At 39.5% G+C, this 20,338-nt stretch overlaps 1 protein-coding gene across 4 annotated transcripts in view; it reads right to left on the reverse strand.

The window, feature by feature from the left end:
- Window positions 1-20,338, reverse strand: part of KIF24 (kinesin family member 24) — a 64,771-nt gene that overhangs the window by 7,408 nt on the left and 37,025 nt on the right. For all 4 annotated transcript variants that reach the window (XM_037494328.1, XM_037494329.1, XM_054689558.1 and 1 more), the window contains 6 exons: window positions 19,189-19,404; window positions 17,877-17,964; window positions 7,120-7,241; window positions 6,195-6,300; window positions 3,459-3,530; window positions 1,433-1,542 (listed from right to left, as the gene is read on the reverse strand). In XM_037494328.1, the coding sequence (XP_037350225.1) occupies window positions 1,433-1,542; window positions 3,459-3,530; window positions 6,195-6,300; window positions 7,120-7,241; window positions 17,877-17,964; window positions 19,189-19,404 (714 nt within the window). The remainder of the gene's footprint in view (window positions 1-1,432; window positions 1,543-3,458; window positions 3,531-6,194; window positions 6,301-7,119; window positions 7,242-17,876; window positions 17,965-19,188; window positions 19,405-20,338) is intronic.

The raw sequence follows: 20,338 nt of genomic DNA on the forward strand, positions 1-20,338 counted from the left end.
AGAGGCAGGGTATTGGCCCAGATAGTCTGACTCCAGAATCCATTCTTGTAACCACTTTGAGGTTACAAGAGAGGTTACAAGGAGAGGAAACCCCCTCTTCTGTTTAAATGAAGTAAGGCACAAAGAATGCCTCACTCAAGTGCTGACATCCCAGTAGGGCCCTCCTCTTCTCAGTCACAGAAACTTCTTATGCATGTATTAAGAACCAAGTACTGGAGACACACTTTTGAGGGGGGGGGAGAGCAGGGAAAGGAGGGATTGGGGTCAAAATCAGGGGGTTGCAATTGTATGGGGAATATAAAAATAAAAAAAAAATTGAGTAGAACCTTTCCTATAATGAACTAACATATATTATAAAGTATTTTATCAATAAACAAACAATTTCAAAGCTAAAAAAGAAGAACCGAGAACTGGCTGAGCAGTAAAGACACAGGGAGAAAAAGAGATAGGTGCCTTTTCTCACTTCCCCCCAGTGAGTTTCATAAAATGCCATCTATGCTAGAGATTCCTTAATAGCAGTAAAAAAGTTTTCCCTCACAGTTTGTTAGCCTTGAAGAGTTCCTGAGAGGTGGAAGACAGGATCAGGCAGCAGAGCAGCCAGGGGAAAGGATGGCAATGAGAGCTGCTTGAACCTACCACAGGAGACGCACATGACCAGAGGACACAATATGCAGTCATCTCAGATAGGGCCCTGGTCTGGCAGTCAGAGGTGCCAGCCCTGCCAACTCCCAGCAAACCTTTTTAAAGTTCCTGCCAGTCTCTACGCCACAGTTTATCCTTCTGTCACATGCCTGGGTTGATCTTGTCTGGACTTATAAAGAAAGTTCTAAGTGAACCTCCCTGGTGGCGCAAGGGGTTAAGATGCAACCTATGAAGCTGTCCACAGCCTCTGCAGCACAAGTTTGATCCCCAACCAGGGAGCAACTCACATGGCACAGCAGACCTCTCCTGTCTCACCTGCTGCTCTTCTCAGCAGTGTATTTCAGTCAATCTGCCTGTTCTGTTCCCTACTCTGTCTCTGGTGAATCTTCTCACCCCCCACATCTCTGGCCTGTACCCCAGCTCTTGTATGCATAAATAAATAAATCTTAAAAAAAAAAAAAGAAAGTTTTAAGTGACCTGCCTTGACAAGTATTCTATCCCTTACAATTAGGGATGAGGCCAGCAGGAAGAAAACCTCACTGAACCTTTCACCCAGAGAAATATTTCATCTCTCATTAGCCATTTAAAAGCTCAGAGTTGTCCCCTGAACAAGGGAATGTGTCACCTTCCTCTTGTCACATTCACACTTACCAAGTCACATTCTTCAAATGATCATTTCATATTCCCCTAGTAGATCACTGCTCTAAGAACAGACTTGTGGAACTCAAGGTCCAAGTGTGCATGAGGCACACACAAGCACATACAAACCTGCCACCTGAGCGCAACTCACCGGTCCGCATAGCGCAGGGTATTCAGAGTGTGTTCAGTGGCGATGTGGCTTGGAGAGATGTTGGCAATCATGCAGGTTTTGGCATTACCAATGAAAGAGTCCTTCAGGACCTGTCCAAAAGAGAAGGCAGGTCCATGAAGTCAACTAACAAAAGGGGATACTGACACTGGGTCATAGTCCCCTATCTATAAATAGGCAATTCATTAAAGAAGAAATACAAATAATAAACACAAAAAAGGTACTCACTCTCCCACTAATCAAAGAAATGCAAACCAACATTAAAAAGAATCTAACATTTTTCACCTGGAGTATAAGAAAGACTGGTGATATGCCGCCCTGGTGGTGGTCCAGAGAGAGGGACACTGTCCTGCACTGCTACGGGGCCTATGGACCATGTGCCATGAACTGGATGACCTTTGGGGAAGGTATGCCCAAAGTTTGGTAATACCAGAAGATAGAAAATATACACACTACTGGCTTGGCAATCACACTGCCAGGACTTTATCCTGAGATAACTGCATAGATAAAAATAAATGATACAGATAGTCATTATAACATTATGGTAAAATTTGGAAAATTTAGGGATTTATAAATTATCAACGAAATATTTATCAACCAAATATAATTATGTCTATCTGTATTTAGGGACATGGAAAGATCTCAAACCTATCTTTGAATGAGAGACACACAATTCCATCTCTCTCTGAGTGGGTCTACAAGACGATACACAGGCAGAGAGATGACGGGAAGGGTGTTCGCTAAATGTCGCAGAGGTTATCACTGGAAGGTGGGATTTCCAGTACCATTTACCATCTTCTTTGACTTGTACTCACTGTTTGAATTATTTAAAAAAATTAATCAGGAACACATTTTCTGGGCATGGGGAACATGTTTTAAAAAACAACAGAGCCAATGTCAGCATCAGGACTAATCACTTTTATGAAGGGATTCCTTGGTTCCTCATTGAAGCCACAGACCACCGTTTCTGACTAGCAGGATCACGTCATCATAAGTACCCCAGGCCCTGTGGAGCTGCTAGTCCAGCTGTATAGAGCGAAGCCCTCTCCTCAAACACAAGCTTCTCATGTGAGCCACCATCTGCCTTGTCTGTCCTCCACTGGGCACAAGACTCAGTGCAGAAAGGAAGCAGGAGCACTGATAACTGTCTTCACAGATGACGAACTAGGCAGACCCCTCCACAGGCCACTCATCTGCAGCCATTACAGAGGCTGATTTATGTCTATTGGTGTTTTTCCATTTATAAAGAAGCACATTTTCATAACAGAAAAGAAGAAGAAATTATCTGTAGTTCTATCACTCAGAATAATCAGCATAAATAGGTAATTCATTAAAGAAGAAATAGTAGTTTCTCATTTCATATTTTTAAATTATAAAAACAGTAGGTGATCAAACCATATATAAACTTAAAAAGTGAAGTGTTAAAGTTCACCTTTACCCCATTGTTAGTCTCATGATCTATCAAATGTACCTTTCTTTTGCAATCTTTCTAAACTTTTCCTTTTGTGTGGCTACATATATAATAGAAAAAAGTGTTTAAAATCACAAAGGCAATCTTATTAAAACACTGTTTCTATAGCTTACTTTTTCACATCACAATGGATCTTGGGGTCATCTGTCCTATCAGTACATATCAAAAACTGATCTCATTCTGTTTTAATTGCAGTGATTTTTGTCTTGAAGTATTACATAAATATTACAGCCAAGAAAGTGCCAATTTCAGTTACCACACCTCCTTCAAAGGCTCAGAGACTCTGCTAAATCAACAAGGTTTTTTTGCATTGGAAATAAACAGAAAATTGCTAGAATTAGCAGAACAGCTCCTATGTCAGGGGTAGACCAGAGAGGCCCTTCTCCTAGACCTGAGCTCCTCCTACAAGGAATGTGACTCCTCCCCCGAGGCCTAGCTTCATGCCTTGATGGGGGTGAATGCTCTGATGAATGTATGAATGAAGAAAGGAACAAATGAGTGAAACAGAACAAACTCAAAGCTCACATTTGATTTTACCTGAGTTAATTTACTTTGCCTGAAGGGAGTGTGGGTGTGTTCCTGATCCAGTGCTCGGATACATTCCTTCAACTGCAAAGTGGGAGAAGAAAAAGGACATCAAACATCACATGCAAAGAGAGAATAACAGATCAAATTGTTCTCAAGTAAATCATACTCAGGCAACTCTCCAAAAGGAAGTAAAAATCCCTATTAGTTTCTTGTCAACAAGAAGATGATCAGGGGTTAAAGTCTCAGCGCTATCAAGCTACGGCCAGCCACTGTGGCATGAGTTTGATCCCTGGCCAGGGGGCTGACCCACCTGGCAAAGCAGACCTCTCCTGTCTCGCCCACTGCTCCCCTCAGCAGTGTATTTCAGTCAATCTGCCTGTTCTGTTCCCCACTCTGTCTCTGGTGAATCCTCTCACCCCCCACACCTTTGGCCTGTACCGAAGTTCTTGTGTGCATAAATAAATCTTAAAAAAAAAAAAAAATTGAATTCAGTAAATATAAGTAACATCAGCATTGGCTTGAAATACATATACATTGAAGTAGAGCAAATGGATTAATGTTAGGAACTAAGAATTCTAGCATAAGAAAAAATGGAAAGAAATATAAATTCAAAAAATGAATAAGCAAAAGCCCTGTAATCTTAATTTTGAGTTTATTAGAATGAATCCCTGATATATCTTTCTCTTTAAAAAATCTCTATTTCCTAGTTCAGTCCATTGAAAAGGCCAAGAAACAAGAACTAACCGAGCAGCAGTAAGCAACCTTAGCATCCAGGCTAAGGTCTCTAAATAACATTCCCTTCTAAAACCAAAACTTGTTGAAGAAAAGGCTGATTCAAGGACTGGGAAGGAAATGTACATGATGAGCCTAGAACATCTAGTCATAACAGAAAGCAAGGAAGTTGTCAAGGAACAGCAAGGTTGGCTCAAAAAGACACAGATACACACATGAAAAGGCCCCCACTGGCCAAAGCTGCAATTCAAGCAGCAAAAAGATTAATGATGATATGAGTTTATAATAATATAAAAACAAAAAAGTAAATAATAAACTCATGATTATGTTTAGGTTATCGGGACATATACTCATTCTGAAAGAGTGAACGGAGGCAAAGAGTCAAGCATTTTCTTGTCTCCACTCTTCCTAAAGGATAATCAGATAGTTGAGGGAAAGTTATTTTCAGAACTTAGAAGGATATTACAAAAGGATATTAAACCTCACTCATCATTCTTAAATCCCTTAAAAAATGGATAAATCATCGACAGCTGCTCAAGCCATTAGGCGAAAAAGGCTGATGGAGAACTTTATAATGGAGAAACTAGGCTGATAACACTTGAATCTTTCATTTTTAATCTTAAAATAATAAAAAGAGCAACCGGACATTCTGTACCTTTGCTTGATGAGTTGCTATATGAGACTAAGAACTACCCAAGAATTATTCTTGCGCCCCCCAAAACTAAGCCTCCAGATCATGCTGTCCTAATAGAAATATGTGAGTCACAAATGCAAAGCACATAGGCAATTTTAAATGTCTAATAGTTACATTAAAAAAAAAAAAGATGAAAATAATTTTAATTCTGTAACTTAGTTAACATTAAAAAATATTTCATATGGATCATATGGTGGCGCAGCAGGTTGAGTGCAGCACTGTGGAGCTGTCTGCTTCCTCTGCAGCGTGGGTTCGATTCCCGGCAGGCCAGGGAGATACCCACGTGGCACGGCAGACCTCTCCTTTCTCACCCGCTGCTCCCCTCAGCGGTGTTTTTCAGTAGATCCGCCTGTTCTGCTCACTCCCCACTCTGTCTCTGGTGAATCCTCTCACCCTTCCGCACTTCTGACCTGTACCCCAGTTCTTGCATAAAAATTAGTAAATCTTAAAAAAAAATACTAATGAGAATTTTAGGGGCTTTTTCTGGCAATAAGTTTTCAAAAACCAGGGTGTATTTTATACATACAGCATACCTCAATTCAGACTAGCCACATTTTAAGTACTCAATAGTCACATGTGGCTTAGTGGCCACCATATTAGGTACAGATCTTAACCACTTTACAGAAGAGAGGATAGAGTATCATGTTAAATATCAACACGGAAATGCAGACAGCCTAATGCAGAACATTTAGCAGAACAAGTTACCTAAAGTCAGAAAACCAATATGGAATAAAAGACATATGCCATATCATAAAACAACTAAGAACAATTCAGGATCTTGTCTGCATCTTGATTTAAAGACAACTACAAAAAGGCTCCTATGGGAAACTGTAGAAACACAACACTTACTAGATAATAGGAAACATTAAATAATTGTTTCTTTAGAGATAATAGTATTATGGTTATATTAAAAATAAGTTCTTAACTTTTTGATACATAACTACTGAAGCTGAGTGACAAGTATATGGGAGCTTATTATACTATTTTACTTTTGTATGTTTGAAAACTTAATACAATATAAAAAGCTAGGAGGGAGAATGCTTACCTAAGTTTACCATTCGGCAACTGCAGAAATACCTCTCTGCTCCTAACTGGACTGACCAGAGGAAGAGAAGACAGGAAAAGAAGGGAAGAGATGCCCAGAACTACAGAGAATCTGACTGGGCAGCCTCCATGTCCAACCCTGGAGTCCTGCTTCCTCATAAGAGCATATCCTTGTTAAAATGATTCCGCCCCTTCCCTAACCCACTCTGGCTGCATGGAAAGATTAGCAAAATCTATCAGAAGGATTTTCAGATTAAAGCATTCATGTAACTTACAGCCAGAAGACTCTGGTTTATTTCTGCACCTTCCATCTTTGTCTGTTTATCTGAGTCTCTGGCATCTGCTGCTCTTTCACTGCCAGCCAAGTCAATAAAAGAGATCCTAGGAAAGACATACAGGGGTGATTTCTTTGGGATTTTGGCTTATTTTTGTGTAAGTCAGCATTTTGTGACTGCAGGAAAGAAATTAACACTGGCCCAACCTCAGGAAAGAAAAGACATTTTTGTTAGCTTTCCAAAAGTACTATGATATTCTGGTTTGTCAGCTGCTGCTGGGACTGCTCACTTAGACATTCTATTGGTTTTAATCATTTATGAGAAAGTATGACTGAAATTAATAAAACATTCTTCCCATAAGTCTAAATGGCCACAATGCAAATCACTTAGGTGACCACTTAGATAATTAAATAGAAACTTTTGTGGGCTGCTTTCCAGCAGCAAAAAAAAAAGAAAAGAAAGAAAGAAAAAAAAAGACTCATTACTCAGAGGTGAGAGAGGCTCATCCATCAGTGTGGCAGAGTTTGCTAAGATAGCACCAGAGAAGCAATGAATGTACCCAATTGTCTTATGGCTTCTTTCAAGAAGGATGGATTAATTTTCTTTTTCTTTCTTTCTTTTTTTTGCAAGTATGCTTTCTGAGATGCATTCTCTGTTATTCCTCTGCTGACACTGTGTTTCACGTTAGAAGTAATCAATGTCCCTTTTAATAACTTAGGTTTGACCAACAATAGGTCATTACTTCATGGTTAATCAGCTGATGGCACTTTAGTACAATGATTTATTTCAGGGCTAACAACTCTACTCTGTATCTCTGAAATAAAGAACTCCATGGTGGCAGGGTGTCCTGTTGTTGATAACACATATTTCAAAGTCACATTAGAGAAAGGCATACAAAGCAATTCCCTGCTTATTTCCAGCTCACCTGCCAAATGTCCTCTTGGCTGAATCTTTGATCTGAATTTGGATGATAGCATGTGAGCGAGAGGAGTCTGCATTAACTCCAGTGGCCCCAGTGCTGCGCTCCTTGCTGCCTTTCAGGATCGCCTGAAAATAAAATCCATTAGGTCACTTTTCCCCAAAGAATAAACAAAGCCCTATGGCTCCTAAGAGTTGTCTAACGAAGTAGAGACCAGATACATAACTTTGCCTGTACACTGCAGATTTCCTTCTCCATGTGGAAAGCTGCCTAAACACTAAATCATATGGACTAAGTACACAACAGTGATGAAAACATTGTGGAATACTAATCTTAGGGGAGAATATTCAATCGCTCAAAAGCTAATTTAGCTTTTGATCTCATAAAAAAAACTTCTTGATCAAAAGCATCTTGATCTCATATACTCTTTTTAATATCTTTGATGGATTTAGCCTGACTAAACTCCCCAGGGTATAACTTGGCTCCAGAAAAAGTTCCCATAATACCCATCTATCTTAGCAACTTAAACAAAGGACAGAAGAGTGCATCATGGAGTGACTGATAACATCCACCTGTGCTAGCAGGATGCAGTCATAAGTGAGGCCTGGTCTGATGGGCAGGAACACGGAAGTGATAAGTTACCACAACTGCCATCAGCCCATGATTTCCCTTCAGACCAATGCTCCTCTAAATGGGAGTAAGGACTAACTTGGGTCCCTCTAGTCACAGGAGAATGGGGGAGAGGAGATAATGTCTTAGGATTGGCCTCTCGTCACTGAAAACACAGCCATATGTGGACATGCCATGATTTGGGGCATGGGGAGAAGTGTTTTAAGAATTAAAAAGAGGAAGAACTTTTACAATATTATTTGATAGAATCCAAAAACAGCCTAATGTAAGATGAGTGTAATTATCATGCCTAGCCTTACAGCAGAATAAACTCAAAAGGCTGATTTGCTCACAAACAGCTGTTATGTGGCAGAGCCAAAGTTATACATCCAAATACGTTTTTTTTTAAATTTTATTTATTTTTTTAAAAATCCAGTTTTAAACATTTTTTATTATATTTTTAAAGATTTATCTATTTATGCATACAAGAGCTGGGGTACAGGCCAGAGGTATTGGCGGGGGGGCGGTTGTGAGAGGATTCACCAGAGACAGAGTGGGGAACAGAACAGGCAGAGTGACCGAAGTACACTGTTGAGGGGAGCAGCGGGCGAGTCAGGAGAGATCTGCTGCACCATGTGGGGCTCCTCCCTGGTCGGCTGGGGGATCTAACTTGTGCTGCAGAGGCTGCAGACAGCCTCATAGGTTGCGCCCCAACCACTTGCACCACCAGGGAGGCCCCCAAATATGTTTGACTCCAAGGCTCATGTAGTCCCCACTACACTATGACACATTTATGATAAATTCACTTATTTTGCAGTGAACTAAGGGTTAAGAAATCCGATCTCATTTTTTCTCTATCTTAGAATCTTAATTTATAACATAGTGAACACAGCTACAGTTTCCAAACTAAGAGCCCAAAAGTTGACAGAGTAGAATTTCAACAAAAGAGCACAAAATATCTTAACATCCAGGGACAGGTGCTTTTTAAACATTTAGTAAGTTCTCCAAGCACTGGGCAATAGTTGTTTCAAAATATTATCTGTGATACTTAAAACTGTATTTCAGAATCAAATTTAGAATCTTATTTACTTTTTAAATTTCTTTATCCTCAGTTTTACTGAGCCATAATTGACAGGTATAATCGTGTAAGTTTAAGATGTACAGGTAGATAGTTTGACTTAGATATTTTATGGAATAATTAATGCAGTAGGTTTAGTTAGCATCTCATATAGATATAATAAAAAAGGGAAAAAATAACAATTCCTTCTAAGAACTTTTAGGATTTTCTCTTAATAACTTACCTACATACAATGTAGGAAACATATAATTCTAATTATCATGCTATACATTATAGCCCTAGTACTTATTTACCTTATAACTAGAGACTTGCACCTTTTGACTACCTTTCTGTTGGGTTTTTGTAAAAGCCATGATGCACTTTATTTTATTTTATTTTATTTTTTTGTGGGATCCTTGCCAGCGGCCGGGGAACGAACCGGCACTGCAGAGGCTGCGGGCAGCCTCGCAGCCCAGAGCTCAACTGTTATGCCACCAGGGGAGGCCCCATGATGCATTTTTGCTTGAAAAACAGAAAAAATACATCATGACTTTTCTGACAACCCAATAGTCCATTCCTGGGAGTGAGGGGGTAGACAGGGATATCAAGAAAGGTCGGCATCTTGGATTCTATTAGTTTTGCACTTGAATTTTTGCTACACAATGTTGTACTAAGTACCTGTGTACTAAGTTGTACAAAATACTAAGTACACAATGCTGTACTAAGTACCTGTTGTTCTAAGTACCTCTCAGAAAACCTAATGTGCCGAAGTAACTTTTCCTGACCAAATCCCTTTTAGGAAGGCATAAGGGACTTTTCTAGTCCTTGGTCCAGTTTCTTCAACTTCAGTAACAACCTACAATCACCATGCCTTTCAAAAATAGGGAATAAACCAGCTAAGTTCTGAGTAAATTGAGGCAATTTGTGAAGATCTGATACATTTTTGGCTCTGACACACAGCTCAAGTGTAGCGGTTAAGAGAGTGAAATTTGATGTTACACTGTCTGGGTTCACGTGCCAACTCTGACATATGGCTGTGTGAACCTTTTTTCTTTTTCTTTTTTTCTTTTGGCTGTGTGAACTTTCGCAAATCACTTTGCAGAACTCAGTGCCTCTCTAAAATGGTAATCTCATAGGTGATTTATAAAGATTAAAAAAATAATGTAAGTAGTTAGCACCATAATTGGTATGTTGTAAGTTCTCAATAAATGTTAATTTTTAAAAGATATCAAAGAGTAACATCTTTATGTAAACATCCAAAATTTAAACTATTTCTTTTCACAAATGTAAAAGAACCAGAGTTTCAGGGAAAGGCAGCTTTGTACTCAACATGAGATTTCTTAGGTTCCTAGCACAAGTTTTTAAAAAAAGGAAGGCTAGATGGGAGGTAGGATGGGTGGGAGGAAAGGAGGGAATTATAATAATAATAATAATTTATAATCCATGTGGGGAAAAGCAAGTCTAGGAACTAAGCAAAATTAAATGCAATCACTTCAAGAATCACCAAGCCCCCCTTTTCCTCTCATTACATTTCTCTTAAATTCCTCCTGTAATTAAAGCTGTTGGGCAAGTTTTATCACCTAGGTCCCTTAGACAAAAGATGCTGAGTAGTGAGGATCTGCCATAATATACAGCAGATACAAATGCTGAATTCTGTGGCACTGGAAAAAATTCAGGAACTTATTAGTAATAATAAATGTAACAAATTGACCGAGCGTCAGACTGAGCATTTTTGGTACGTTATTTCATTTCATTCTCTATCACCCAACCTAATCATCCATTGTCATTCTTTTATATTTGTGAAAAGAAATATTTTTAATTGTCAAAGTTTACACAAAGATGTTACTTCTTGGAATCTTTTAAAAAATTAGTGACGAAAGGATTGGCGGTAAAGAGAAGGAGAGCCAGGCTAAGTTTCTCACAGGCAGGAAATTTACTGTGCTCCCGGATGAGGTTCGCCAACCCCTGCGGGGGTGGGGTGGGGGGGTGGGGGGGGGTGGGGGTTGGAGAAGTCGCGCTCTTTGGGGGATAATGGCAAGCTTTTATAGGGCAGGGGCTGGCCTTGGAGGGAGGTGAAGAAAGCGGAATCGAAGTTGCTTTTTTTCTCTTGGAACTGGTTGTTCTTTCAAGGCTGCTTATCAGGGCCCATGCAAACTTGGCAGAGCCAGCTCCAGGGATGCAGGTGGCAGTAGTTTCAAGCAGTACAGTCAATGTGTACAAAGACTCTATCACTCACATACAATTAAGGCTCATCTAGGGGAAACTTTTGCTATTCATGTTTTATTCATAGCCAAGGCAATAATAAAACATGAAACAGATATATTAGAAATTTGAGAAAGGATACCTATAAATACAAGAGATCACTGTAAGAATATTTTAAAAACCTGCCAATCTCTACGACTGTAAAAAATGCCCATCAATTAATTGCCTGACAGACAAAAACTTGATCTGGGAAATGTGGTGATACGGTAAGTGCTCTGTAAAGACCAGTTAGTCCTGGTGCCTGCATTAGTAACACCAGGTAATATAATACAGTGGGAAGGAGAAATATCCTGGAGGAAAGACATACTGTTGAATAATGAAGCTGCCAAATTGTTTAGGCAGGCAACAAGTGATCACGCTTGAGTGAGGGAGGGTGATCTGAGAAAACACAGAGGTGATACCTGAGGGAGCATGAACAGTGACACCTGAGTGTGAAACTGCGACACCTGAGTTAGCAAGAGCTTTTGTTTCAAGTCAATAAATGTTTATGAGGGTAACTATGTCAGATATCCATAATTTATATTAACCTTCCACCTTGTTCTTAGCTGGCTTCCTTCTTGTATATCATCATATGTATCGAGGATTCTAGTGGCTTCCTTCTTGCACAACATTGTGTATTACAGACTGTGGGTATCAATGTCAATAATGCATTAATACACTGACTAGCAAGAAACTTTTTCTGCTTTTCTTAGGCAACATACCTTAGGGTAAAGCAGTGCGATAAGCTCTTCCAGGGTAGAGGGGATGATTTGACAATAGACTGCCCATTAGTACAGTTACGTCCAAGGAAAAGGGACTTCCTTATAGTGTTTGCTCCTTCCCTATTCAGTTGGTCTACATAACCAGGGACAGAGATATCATGAGGACCAACTGTCCTGACTCCCAGCCAAATGAAGGAATAGCTGGGAGAGGTGGGGCCCACATAGAATAGGTATGTGAGAAATACTAGTATTTCCTTAGGGTTCCACAGTAGAGGGAGGTCTGGACAGGTAAGCATGGTCATAGCCTCAAAGGAGTGGTCTCACTGTCCTACTCTTCTCCCTTTGACTCAAGTCAGCTTGCTGGATAAACTAGAAGAATGATTATAATGGCTGCATGTAAGAATCACCTAAGGAGCTTTTAAAATAATTACAAACTTGACACATTGTTGGTAGGAATATAAAATGGTGCAGTTACTTTGGAAAATAGCTTGGCAGTTCCTCAAAAAAGTATGTATGACCCAACAATTCCCAGGTATATGCTCAAGAAAACTGAAAACATATGCCCACACATACACCTGTCTTCAAATGTTCATAGCAGCAGTATTGCTAATAGCTGAAAAGTGGAAATGACCTGAATTTCTATAAACTGAAGAATGAATAAAAAAGTGGCATATCCGGGCCTCCCTGGTGGTGCAGGGGTTAAAGACAGCACTATCAAGCTATTGGCAGCCACTGTAGCACAAGTTCAATCCCAGCCCAGCCAGGGAGCTAACCTACGTGGCGCAACAGACCTCTCCTGTCTTGTCCACTGCTCCTCCTCAGCAGTGTATTTCAATAGATTTGCCTGTTCTGTTCCCCACTCTATCTCTGGTGAATTCTCTCACCCCCACACCTCTGGCCTGTACCCCAGTTCTTGTATGCATAAATAAATCTTTAAAAAAAAATGGCATATCCACATGACAGACTATTATTCAGCTATAAAAAGGAATGATACATGCTGCAACATAGATGAGCTTCACAAATATTATGCTAAGAAGCCAGAGGTAAAACATTGCATCTTGTATGATTCCATTTAAAAGTTATGGCCAGAACTGGCAAATCCATAGCAACAGAAATTTGTGGTTTCCTGGGCCTCCCTGGTGGCGCAGCGGTTGAGCGCTGGGTTGTGAAGATGCCCGCAGCCTCTGCAGCACCGGTTCGATCCCCGGCTGCTCCCCGGCCACCGGAAGAGGGTCCCACATGGCGCGCAGACCTCTCCTGCTGCCCGCTGCTCCCCTCAGCAGTGTACTTTGGTCCTTCTGCCTGCTCTGCTCCCCACTCTGCCTCTGGTGAATTCTCTCACCCTCCCGCGCTTCTGACTATACCCAGTGCTTGTATAAATAAATATATCTTAAAAAAAAAAAAAAAATTTGTGGTTTCCACCCCACTGACTGGGAGAACATTTTTGCTCACAACACTAATGATAAAGGACTGATCACAAAAATCTACAAAGAGCTGATGAGACTCAATAAAAACAAAGAAAATAATCCAGTTAAAAAATGGGCAGAAGAGCTAAAAAGAAACTTCTCTGAAGAGGAAATGCAAATGGCCAACAGGCATATGAAAAAATGTTCAACATCACCTGTAATCAGGGAAGTGCAAATCAAAACTACAATGAGATACCATCTTACACCAGTGAGAATGGCACATAAAAAAACTAGCAACAACAAATGTTGGCGAGGTTGTGGAGAAAAAGGAACTCTCCTGCACTGTTGGTGGGAGTGCAAACTGGTTCAACCACTATGGAGAGCTGTGTGGAGATTTCTGGACCTACTAAACATAGAGCTTCCTTATGATCCAGCAATTCCACTCCTAGGTATTTACCCAAAGGACACAGAAACATCAATTCCAAAGAGCACCTGCACCCCTATGTTTATAGCAGCACTGTTGACAATAGCTAAGCTTTGGAAACAACCCAAATGCCCAAAAATAGATGACTGGATCAAGAAGATGTGGTACATATACACCATGGAATATTACTCAGCAATCAAAAAAGATAAACACATGCAATTTGCAGCAACATGGATGGAGCTGGAAGGGATCATGCTCAGCGAAATAAACCAGAAAGAAAAAGAAAAATACCGGATGGTCTCACTCATAGCAGGAATCTAGAAAACTTAAATAAGGGACCAGGAAAAAGAATAACAATAAGAAAGTGAAAATCAAAATCAACAAACAACTATGAACCAGAGACACTCTATGGGGGTTGGGGGGCGGGGAAAGGAGGGCTTGGGGTCAAAATAAGGGGGTTGTAATTGTAAGGGGAATATAAAAATAAAATTTAAATAAAAACAAAAAAAAATAAAGTCAGAAAGACATTCTTGTTACACAAACTGTGTAACAATGAACAAGCCAAAAATCCTCAAAAAAAAAAAAAAATTTAAAAATAAAAATGAAGTATAACTGTTAAAAAAAAAAATTGTGGTTTCCAGGCACTGGGAAATAGGGAGTAACTGTTGATGGTATAGGGTTTCACCTGGGGTGATAAAAATGTTCTGGAATTAGATAATGGTGATGGTTGCACAACTTCATGAATATATTTAAAAAATTACTGAATATATATAAAATTTTAAATATATTTTAATGAAAACACTTTCTCATCATCTTTAAACAAAAATAATTTCCTTTTTCTGATCTACTCTGGCATTAGGACTTAATTGCTTCATGGTCCAGAGTGTTGAGGTGTCATGTCCCTAATTCCCCACATGTATTACTAAGGTATCTTCTGGAAGTCCTTGTGGCAACTTCAGGGCCTTAATTCTTATCAAAGGGTTAACTACTTTCAGTTTTGCTTTCATTGAAGGGATAGTCTCATGAACTTGAGTATGTTTTATTTAATCCAAGCATCTTTATCTTTTTCCCAACATGAAAATCATTTTGTATTTTTTGTTCTGGTAACACTATAATTTAATGAGGCTGTGGATCCCTACCATATTCTCATGATCTGCAGGTGAAGGCTAAATCGCTTTATCTGGAATTCTTGACCTGGTTAAGTTTGTGATGAACCCAATCTGCACAAATGAGAGACTCCACACCTTTTAGTCATAGTCTGTAGTCTGCTTAGGGGTCTCTACTGATTATAAAATGCCTGTCATGTGTGGCGGCTGTTCTCTTCAGAGGTAACATTGCTAAATGTTATTCAGTCAGAACTTACCCACCAAGGGGAAGCTGACCAAATTATATATTTCTAAAATGTGGGGCCTCCCTGGTGGTGCAGCGGTAAAGTCTCAGAGCTATCAAGCTGTCGCCAGCCACTGCAGCATTAGTTCAATCCCCAGCCAGGGAGCTAACCCACATGGCACAGCAGACCTCTCCTGTCTCACCCGCTGCTGCCCGCAGCAGTGTATTTCCATAGATCTGCCTGTTCTGCTTGCCACTCTGTCTCTGGTGAATCCTTTCACCTCTGTACCTCCGGCCTGCACCCCAGTTCTTGTATGCATAAATAAATAAAAATAAATCTTTAAAAAATGTGGATATTATATGTGAATCATCTTTTAATTTATTTATTCTTATTATTTTCTTAATTAAAGTAAAATTGAATTATAAAATTATTTAAGTTTCAGGTGTATATTATTCATGTGTATATACCATATCTTTCAATTTAAGACTATCATAACCACATCTGCAACTTACCCCCTAAGAGATTCTTATTTAATTGGCCTCAAGAGGGCTCAAGCAAGCATTAAAAGATATGATGAAACTATAAAAGACAAGCTACAGAATGAGACAACATGCTTAAGACTCAAATAACTGACACAAGGCATATCCAGAATGTACAAATCAGTTAAGAAAAAAAGACAACCCTGAAATGAGGAAAAGATCTGGTACTCCCCCAAAAGGAAATCCAGAAACTTAGTTAAAAATATGAAAAGCTATTCAATTTCATTCTCAATCAGCAAAACGAAAATTAAAGCCATAATGAAACACAATTAAACATCGCTAGATTGGTAAAAATTAACAACTCAATCAATGGAAAATGCCGGGGCATGAAGAGTAATAGGATTGCTTATATACTGCTGGTGGAGACAAAAACTACTTTGGGGTCAGCTGGGAAAGCTGAAGCTACGCAGGTCCTCTGACCCAAGCATTTCACAGCTACACACATACTGAAATACACGAATAAGGACATTTACATTGTTCAGAACAGTTCATTTACAGTAGAATGGATAAATTGTGGTATAATCATATTAAATACTACATAGCAAATAAAAATGAACAGTCAGTCACATGTAAAAACACAGATGAACTCAAAAGCATAATGTTGGGCAGAAGAAACAAGATGCAAAATGAATACAGACTGTAATCTTATTCATACAAAGGTAAAAAACAGATGAAAACTAGGTAATACGATTTATGGATGAATACATGAGGGAAAAACTATAACAAAGAACAAGAAAGTTATTAGAATGAAAGTCACAGTAATAGGTGAGTGTGACTGGCAGGTGTACAGAAATAGTTGGGTGCTCAAGTATCCTATTTCTTAATCTGGATAGTTGATTCCGAGGGTGCTTGCTTTTTTATAGTGTGCACGTTTAGGTTTTATGCATTTTTCTGTACAGTGCTATTTTTCACAATAAAAAAGGCGAAACCATTCATTTTTTAGTAAGAGAAAAAACCCTAGTGTTCTAAGGTAAAGGCAAGGTTTTTCCTTTTCTTTTTTTTTAAATAGAGGTTTTATTTTATTTTTTATTTTTTTAATTTTTTACATCATTGTTTTTTTTTAAAGATTTATTTATTTATTTATTTATTTATTTATTTATTTATTTATTTATACAATCACTGGGTACAATCAGAGGCGCAGGAGGGTGAGAGAATTCACCAGAGCCAGAGTGGGGAGCAGAGCAGGCAGAAGAATCAAAGCACACTGCTGAGGGGAGCAGCGGGCGGCAGGAGAGGTCTGCGCGCCATGTGGGACCCTCCCCTGTGGCCGGGGAGCAGCCAGGGATCGAACCGGAGCTGCAGAGTCTGCGGGCAGCTTTGCAACCCAGTGTCCAACAGCTGCGCCACCGGGGAGGCCCATTGTTCATTTTTAAACAATGTTCGCTTCCCCCCACCCCCTCAGGTGTGGTCCCCATAGAATTTCCTTGCCCAATGCACCTGTGCACATCACCACAGTCCCCTGTGCTCCCCGCTTTGTCCCTCTGATCTCTCTCCCTCCTCCTCCTCTGTGGTATGTCTCTGATTTATAATTGTCTGTTTTTGTTTTGTTGTGTTTTGTACTGTTATTATTTTTTTACACTGATGTCTTATTTGGTTCCCCTATATTCCTGCTGTAAGTGAAACCATCTGATATTTTTCTTTTTCCTTCTGAAAGCCAAAGTTTTTCAAGGAACTACTATATTCAAGGAAAGTTCCCCAGAAATATATTTGTACATAAGTTAAAAAAATGCCTGGAATAGGAAAAAAACCTAAATATTCCAAATTATTAATAGCAGATATTTCAGAGGGGGAGTTGTGTACAGTAAGCTAGAGGGGTCTTTATTTTTCTATCTTCTTATATATTAACCTAAATATTCCAAATTATTAATAGTAGATATTTCAGAGGGAGAGTTGTGTACTGTAAGCTAGAGGGGTCTTTATTTTTTTTATCTTCTTGTATATTTTTAGACTTAGATTTAATAATGGGCAATAATTTTGTTACAATAAAAAGAACTTTTAATAAAAGAATAAACAAGAATAAACAAAAAAACTAATAAATTAGTTGCCTCAGTATAACAGTGTGAAAGGGATATTTTTATTGTATATTTTGAACCCATGTGAAAAAAAAAGCCAATCAAATTTTATTTAAAATATTTCTCTCTAGTAGCTTTTCCCAGAGCCCACTATCATAAATATATGTATTATCAGCCTTTAAAACTGGCCCGAGATTGTCCTGTTATGCAGCAGGGTCTCCTACCAGTAACCAACATGGCACTGAGACAACAACCCTGGAGAGAAACCAGCAGTCCTCACAAAGGAGGAGTCACATTTTATCAATGTGAAGTGTGCTTGTCACTACCCTTTGCCTAAGTCTGCGTCCCTTACACTAGATGGCAAAATGAATCTTTCCCTGTGCTTAGGCTGATTCAGAGGGGTAGTAAAAAAGGAAGAGTTACCTCCAAGAGCAGTTCCACGCTCTCCACCTGGAGCTCTCGAAGTCCCACTATCTGTACCACATGCTTGCTATCTTCTCTTGCGAAGAGCCTGCAGATGCAACGACACAGTTGGTACAGCCGAGCTGCTGTGATGGACTCTGTTTGACTGCTCCCCCATTCAAGAGTTTGGTTGTTTGTGTGGGATGATGTACGCCTTCCTCACCTACTCCCACACCCCCTGCTTCTAGTCCCAGGCTAGGGGTCTTTGATTACTGTAAAGAAATCATCTTGGCTACGTTTAAAAGATCGAGACCCCAAGCTTCCATCGTGCTTAGCCTCAACTCACTCCTCTCTACCTGGTATGGCTGCTGCCAACATGTCTCACGTCTGGTTAATTCTGTTATGACAACCCTTTATCCTTCCTCTTCCCCTTATCTCTTTACTCCCTGTTCTCCCAGTTAGTTGATTCTTTCACTAAATTGGTGCCTCCTTCTTAGTTAAAATCATCTGTTTCAGGGATTCCCTGGTAGCCTAGGGGTTAAGTCTTAGTTCTATCACCACTATGGCCTGAGTTTGATCTCTGGCCAAGCAGCTAACACACATGGCACAGCAGACCTCTCCTATCTTGCCTGAGGTCCCCCCTTAGCAGTGTATTTCAGTAAATCTGCCTGTTCTGCTACCCACCCTGTCTCTGGGGAATCCTCTCACTGCACCCCATCCCCACCCCCTTGCACCTCTGGCTTACACTCTGGTTCCTCTACATAAAAATAAAAAAAATCATCTGTTTCAAATAAACAAAACTTTATGCAAGAAAAATAAAATAGAGATGTAAAATCAGAGTTTTAAATTTCTGAATACATTTCTAAATTACTCTATTATGTTGCAAGGGCAATATTTAAAGCCTTCTAAGAGTTAAAAGTTTAATGTAAAGAAAAGAGATTTTCTTTTTTTTTTTTTACTGATTCCATAAAACTATCTTTACCTGAGTTATTGAGAAGAAAAATGGGAGAAAGTGGGAAACATTATTTATAGTATTTCCTGTGTAGCACTTCAAAAGAAATAGAAAGGGATCTTAGTACATGTTGATTTTCTGAAAGTCTGACCTTTTTTTGTAGACCAAAAGAAACATTAGAATATTGAACACTTAAAAAAATAGTTGTGGGAGGCTAATTTCTCTAGCTGAATTGCCAGTTTAAAAATATATGCATCTGATTTAGAAGACTCTCATTTCACAAAAGGACATTTATGTACCAAAGCCTCTCATTAAATCCCATGATTCAGACTCTGACTTAAAACAATGATAGTTTTACAGTTTCCCACTCACATCCAGTACCTTTTTCTTCTATTGAGGAGGTCATAAAGCTGTCCACAGTAGATTTCATAGAAGCTGATCCACACAAAGAGGTGCCTTCTTGGCTGGGACACTTCAAGTTGCCTGAAGATATCTCTGGCAGCCAGAGCATACAGTCCTGGGTTCTGATGAGTTCCGATCATGGTGTAGGTCTTTCCAGCACCGGTCTGTCCATATGCAAAGCAAGTGGCATTGCCTCTGGGGGAAGAATCGTCGTATCACTTATTACGAAAAATGTCAATCTCACATAGTTATTTAATGATAAAAGTCAGGTATAAAGATCAAACTTGCCAAAATTCAGCTCTAAACATACTATCATTTAAGGAGAGGAGGGCTTTACATTATAAAAACATAGGAAGAAGGAAAACATTCTCAAAGCAATGCGTGCATTTTTTTTTTTTTTAACAGAACTGGCAGTACCATGAGATAGATTATGGTATGGAAAATATGGAAACAAAAGCTCCATGCTAGGGGCTTTGAACCTAGGTGCTTTAGAACCTACAGAAGATTTTGTCCTAAGCCTGAAAGGTAAGTTTGGTGAAAAAAGTACTAGAGCATTAAATACAATAAATAATAAATAGGATGGTGTGAGTACTCATGATTAAGGAAGTTTAGACAGAAGTGAAATCAATGTAAGCAAAATATTTGAAGAAAAAAGTATTTGAGGAAGGTTCACAAATGGGCTTTTCTCAGGGACTCAGTTAACATTTTCAAAAATACATCAATGGACTGATTTCTAAAATCCCTTCTAGTCCTGATATCCTATGCTTCTAAGTGAGAATTACTTGCCTGCATGTGAGTACATGTATGCACACACCCTGTATGGATGTGAAGAACTGCAGAAAAAGAGGTGGAGAGGAGAGCTGGGAGACCAATTTGCTGGTCAGTCTTTTTAAAGAGTTGTAGGTCAAGATTACCTGTGTATTGTGGGGTCCCACTAAGCAGTGCTAAGTAGAAGTGAACATAATTTAGGGCCTCCCCGGTGGTAAAGCGGGTTGAGTAGAGCACTGTGAAGCTTTCCCCAGCCTCTGCAGCGCTGGTTCGATTCCCGGCTGGCCAGGGAGAATCCCACATGGCGGAGCAGACCTCTCCTGTCTCACCCACTGCAGTGTATTGCAGTCGATCTGCCTGT

The sequence above is a fragment of the Talpa occidentalis genome, unplaced genomic scaffold, assembly GCF_014898055.3.
Source record: "Talpa occidentalis isolate TD23 unplaced genomic scaffold, MPIMG_talOcc4v2.1 talOcc4.7, whole genome shotgun sequence".
Classification (NCBI taxonomy): domain Eukaryota; kingdom Metazoa; phylum Chordata; class Mammalia; order Eulipotyphla; family Talpidae; genus Talpa; species Talpa occidentalis.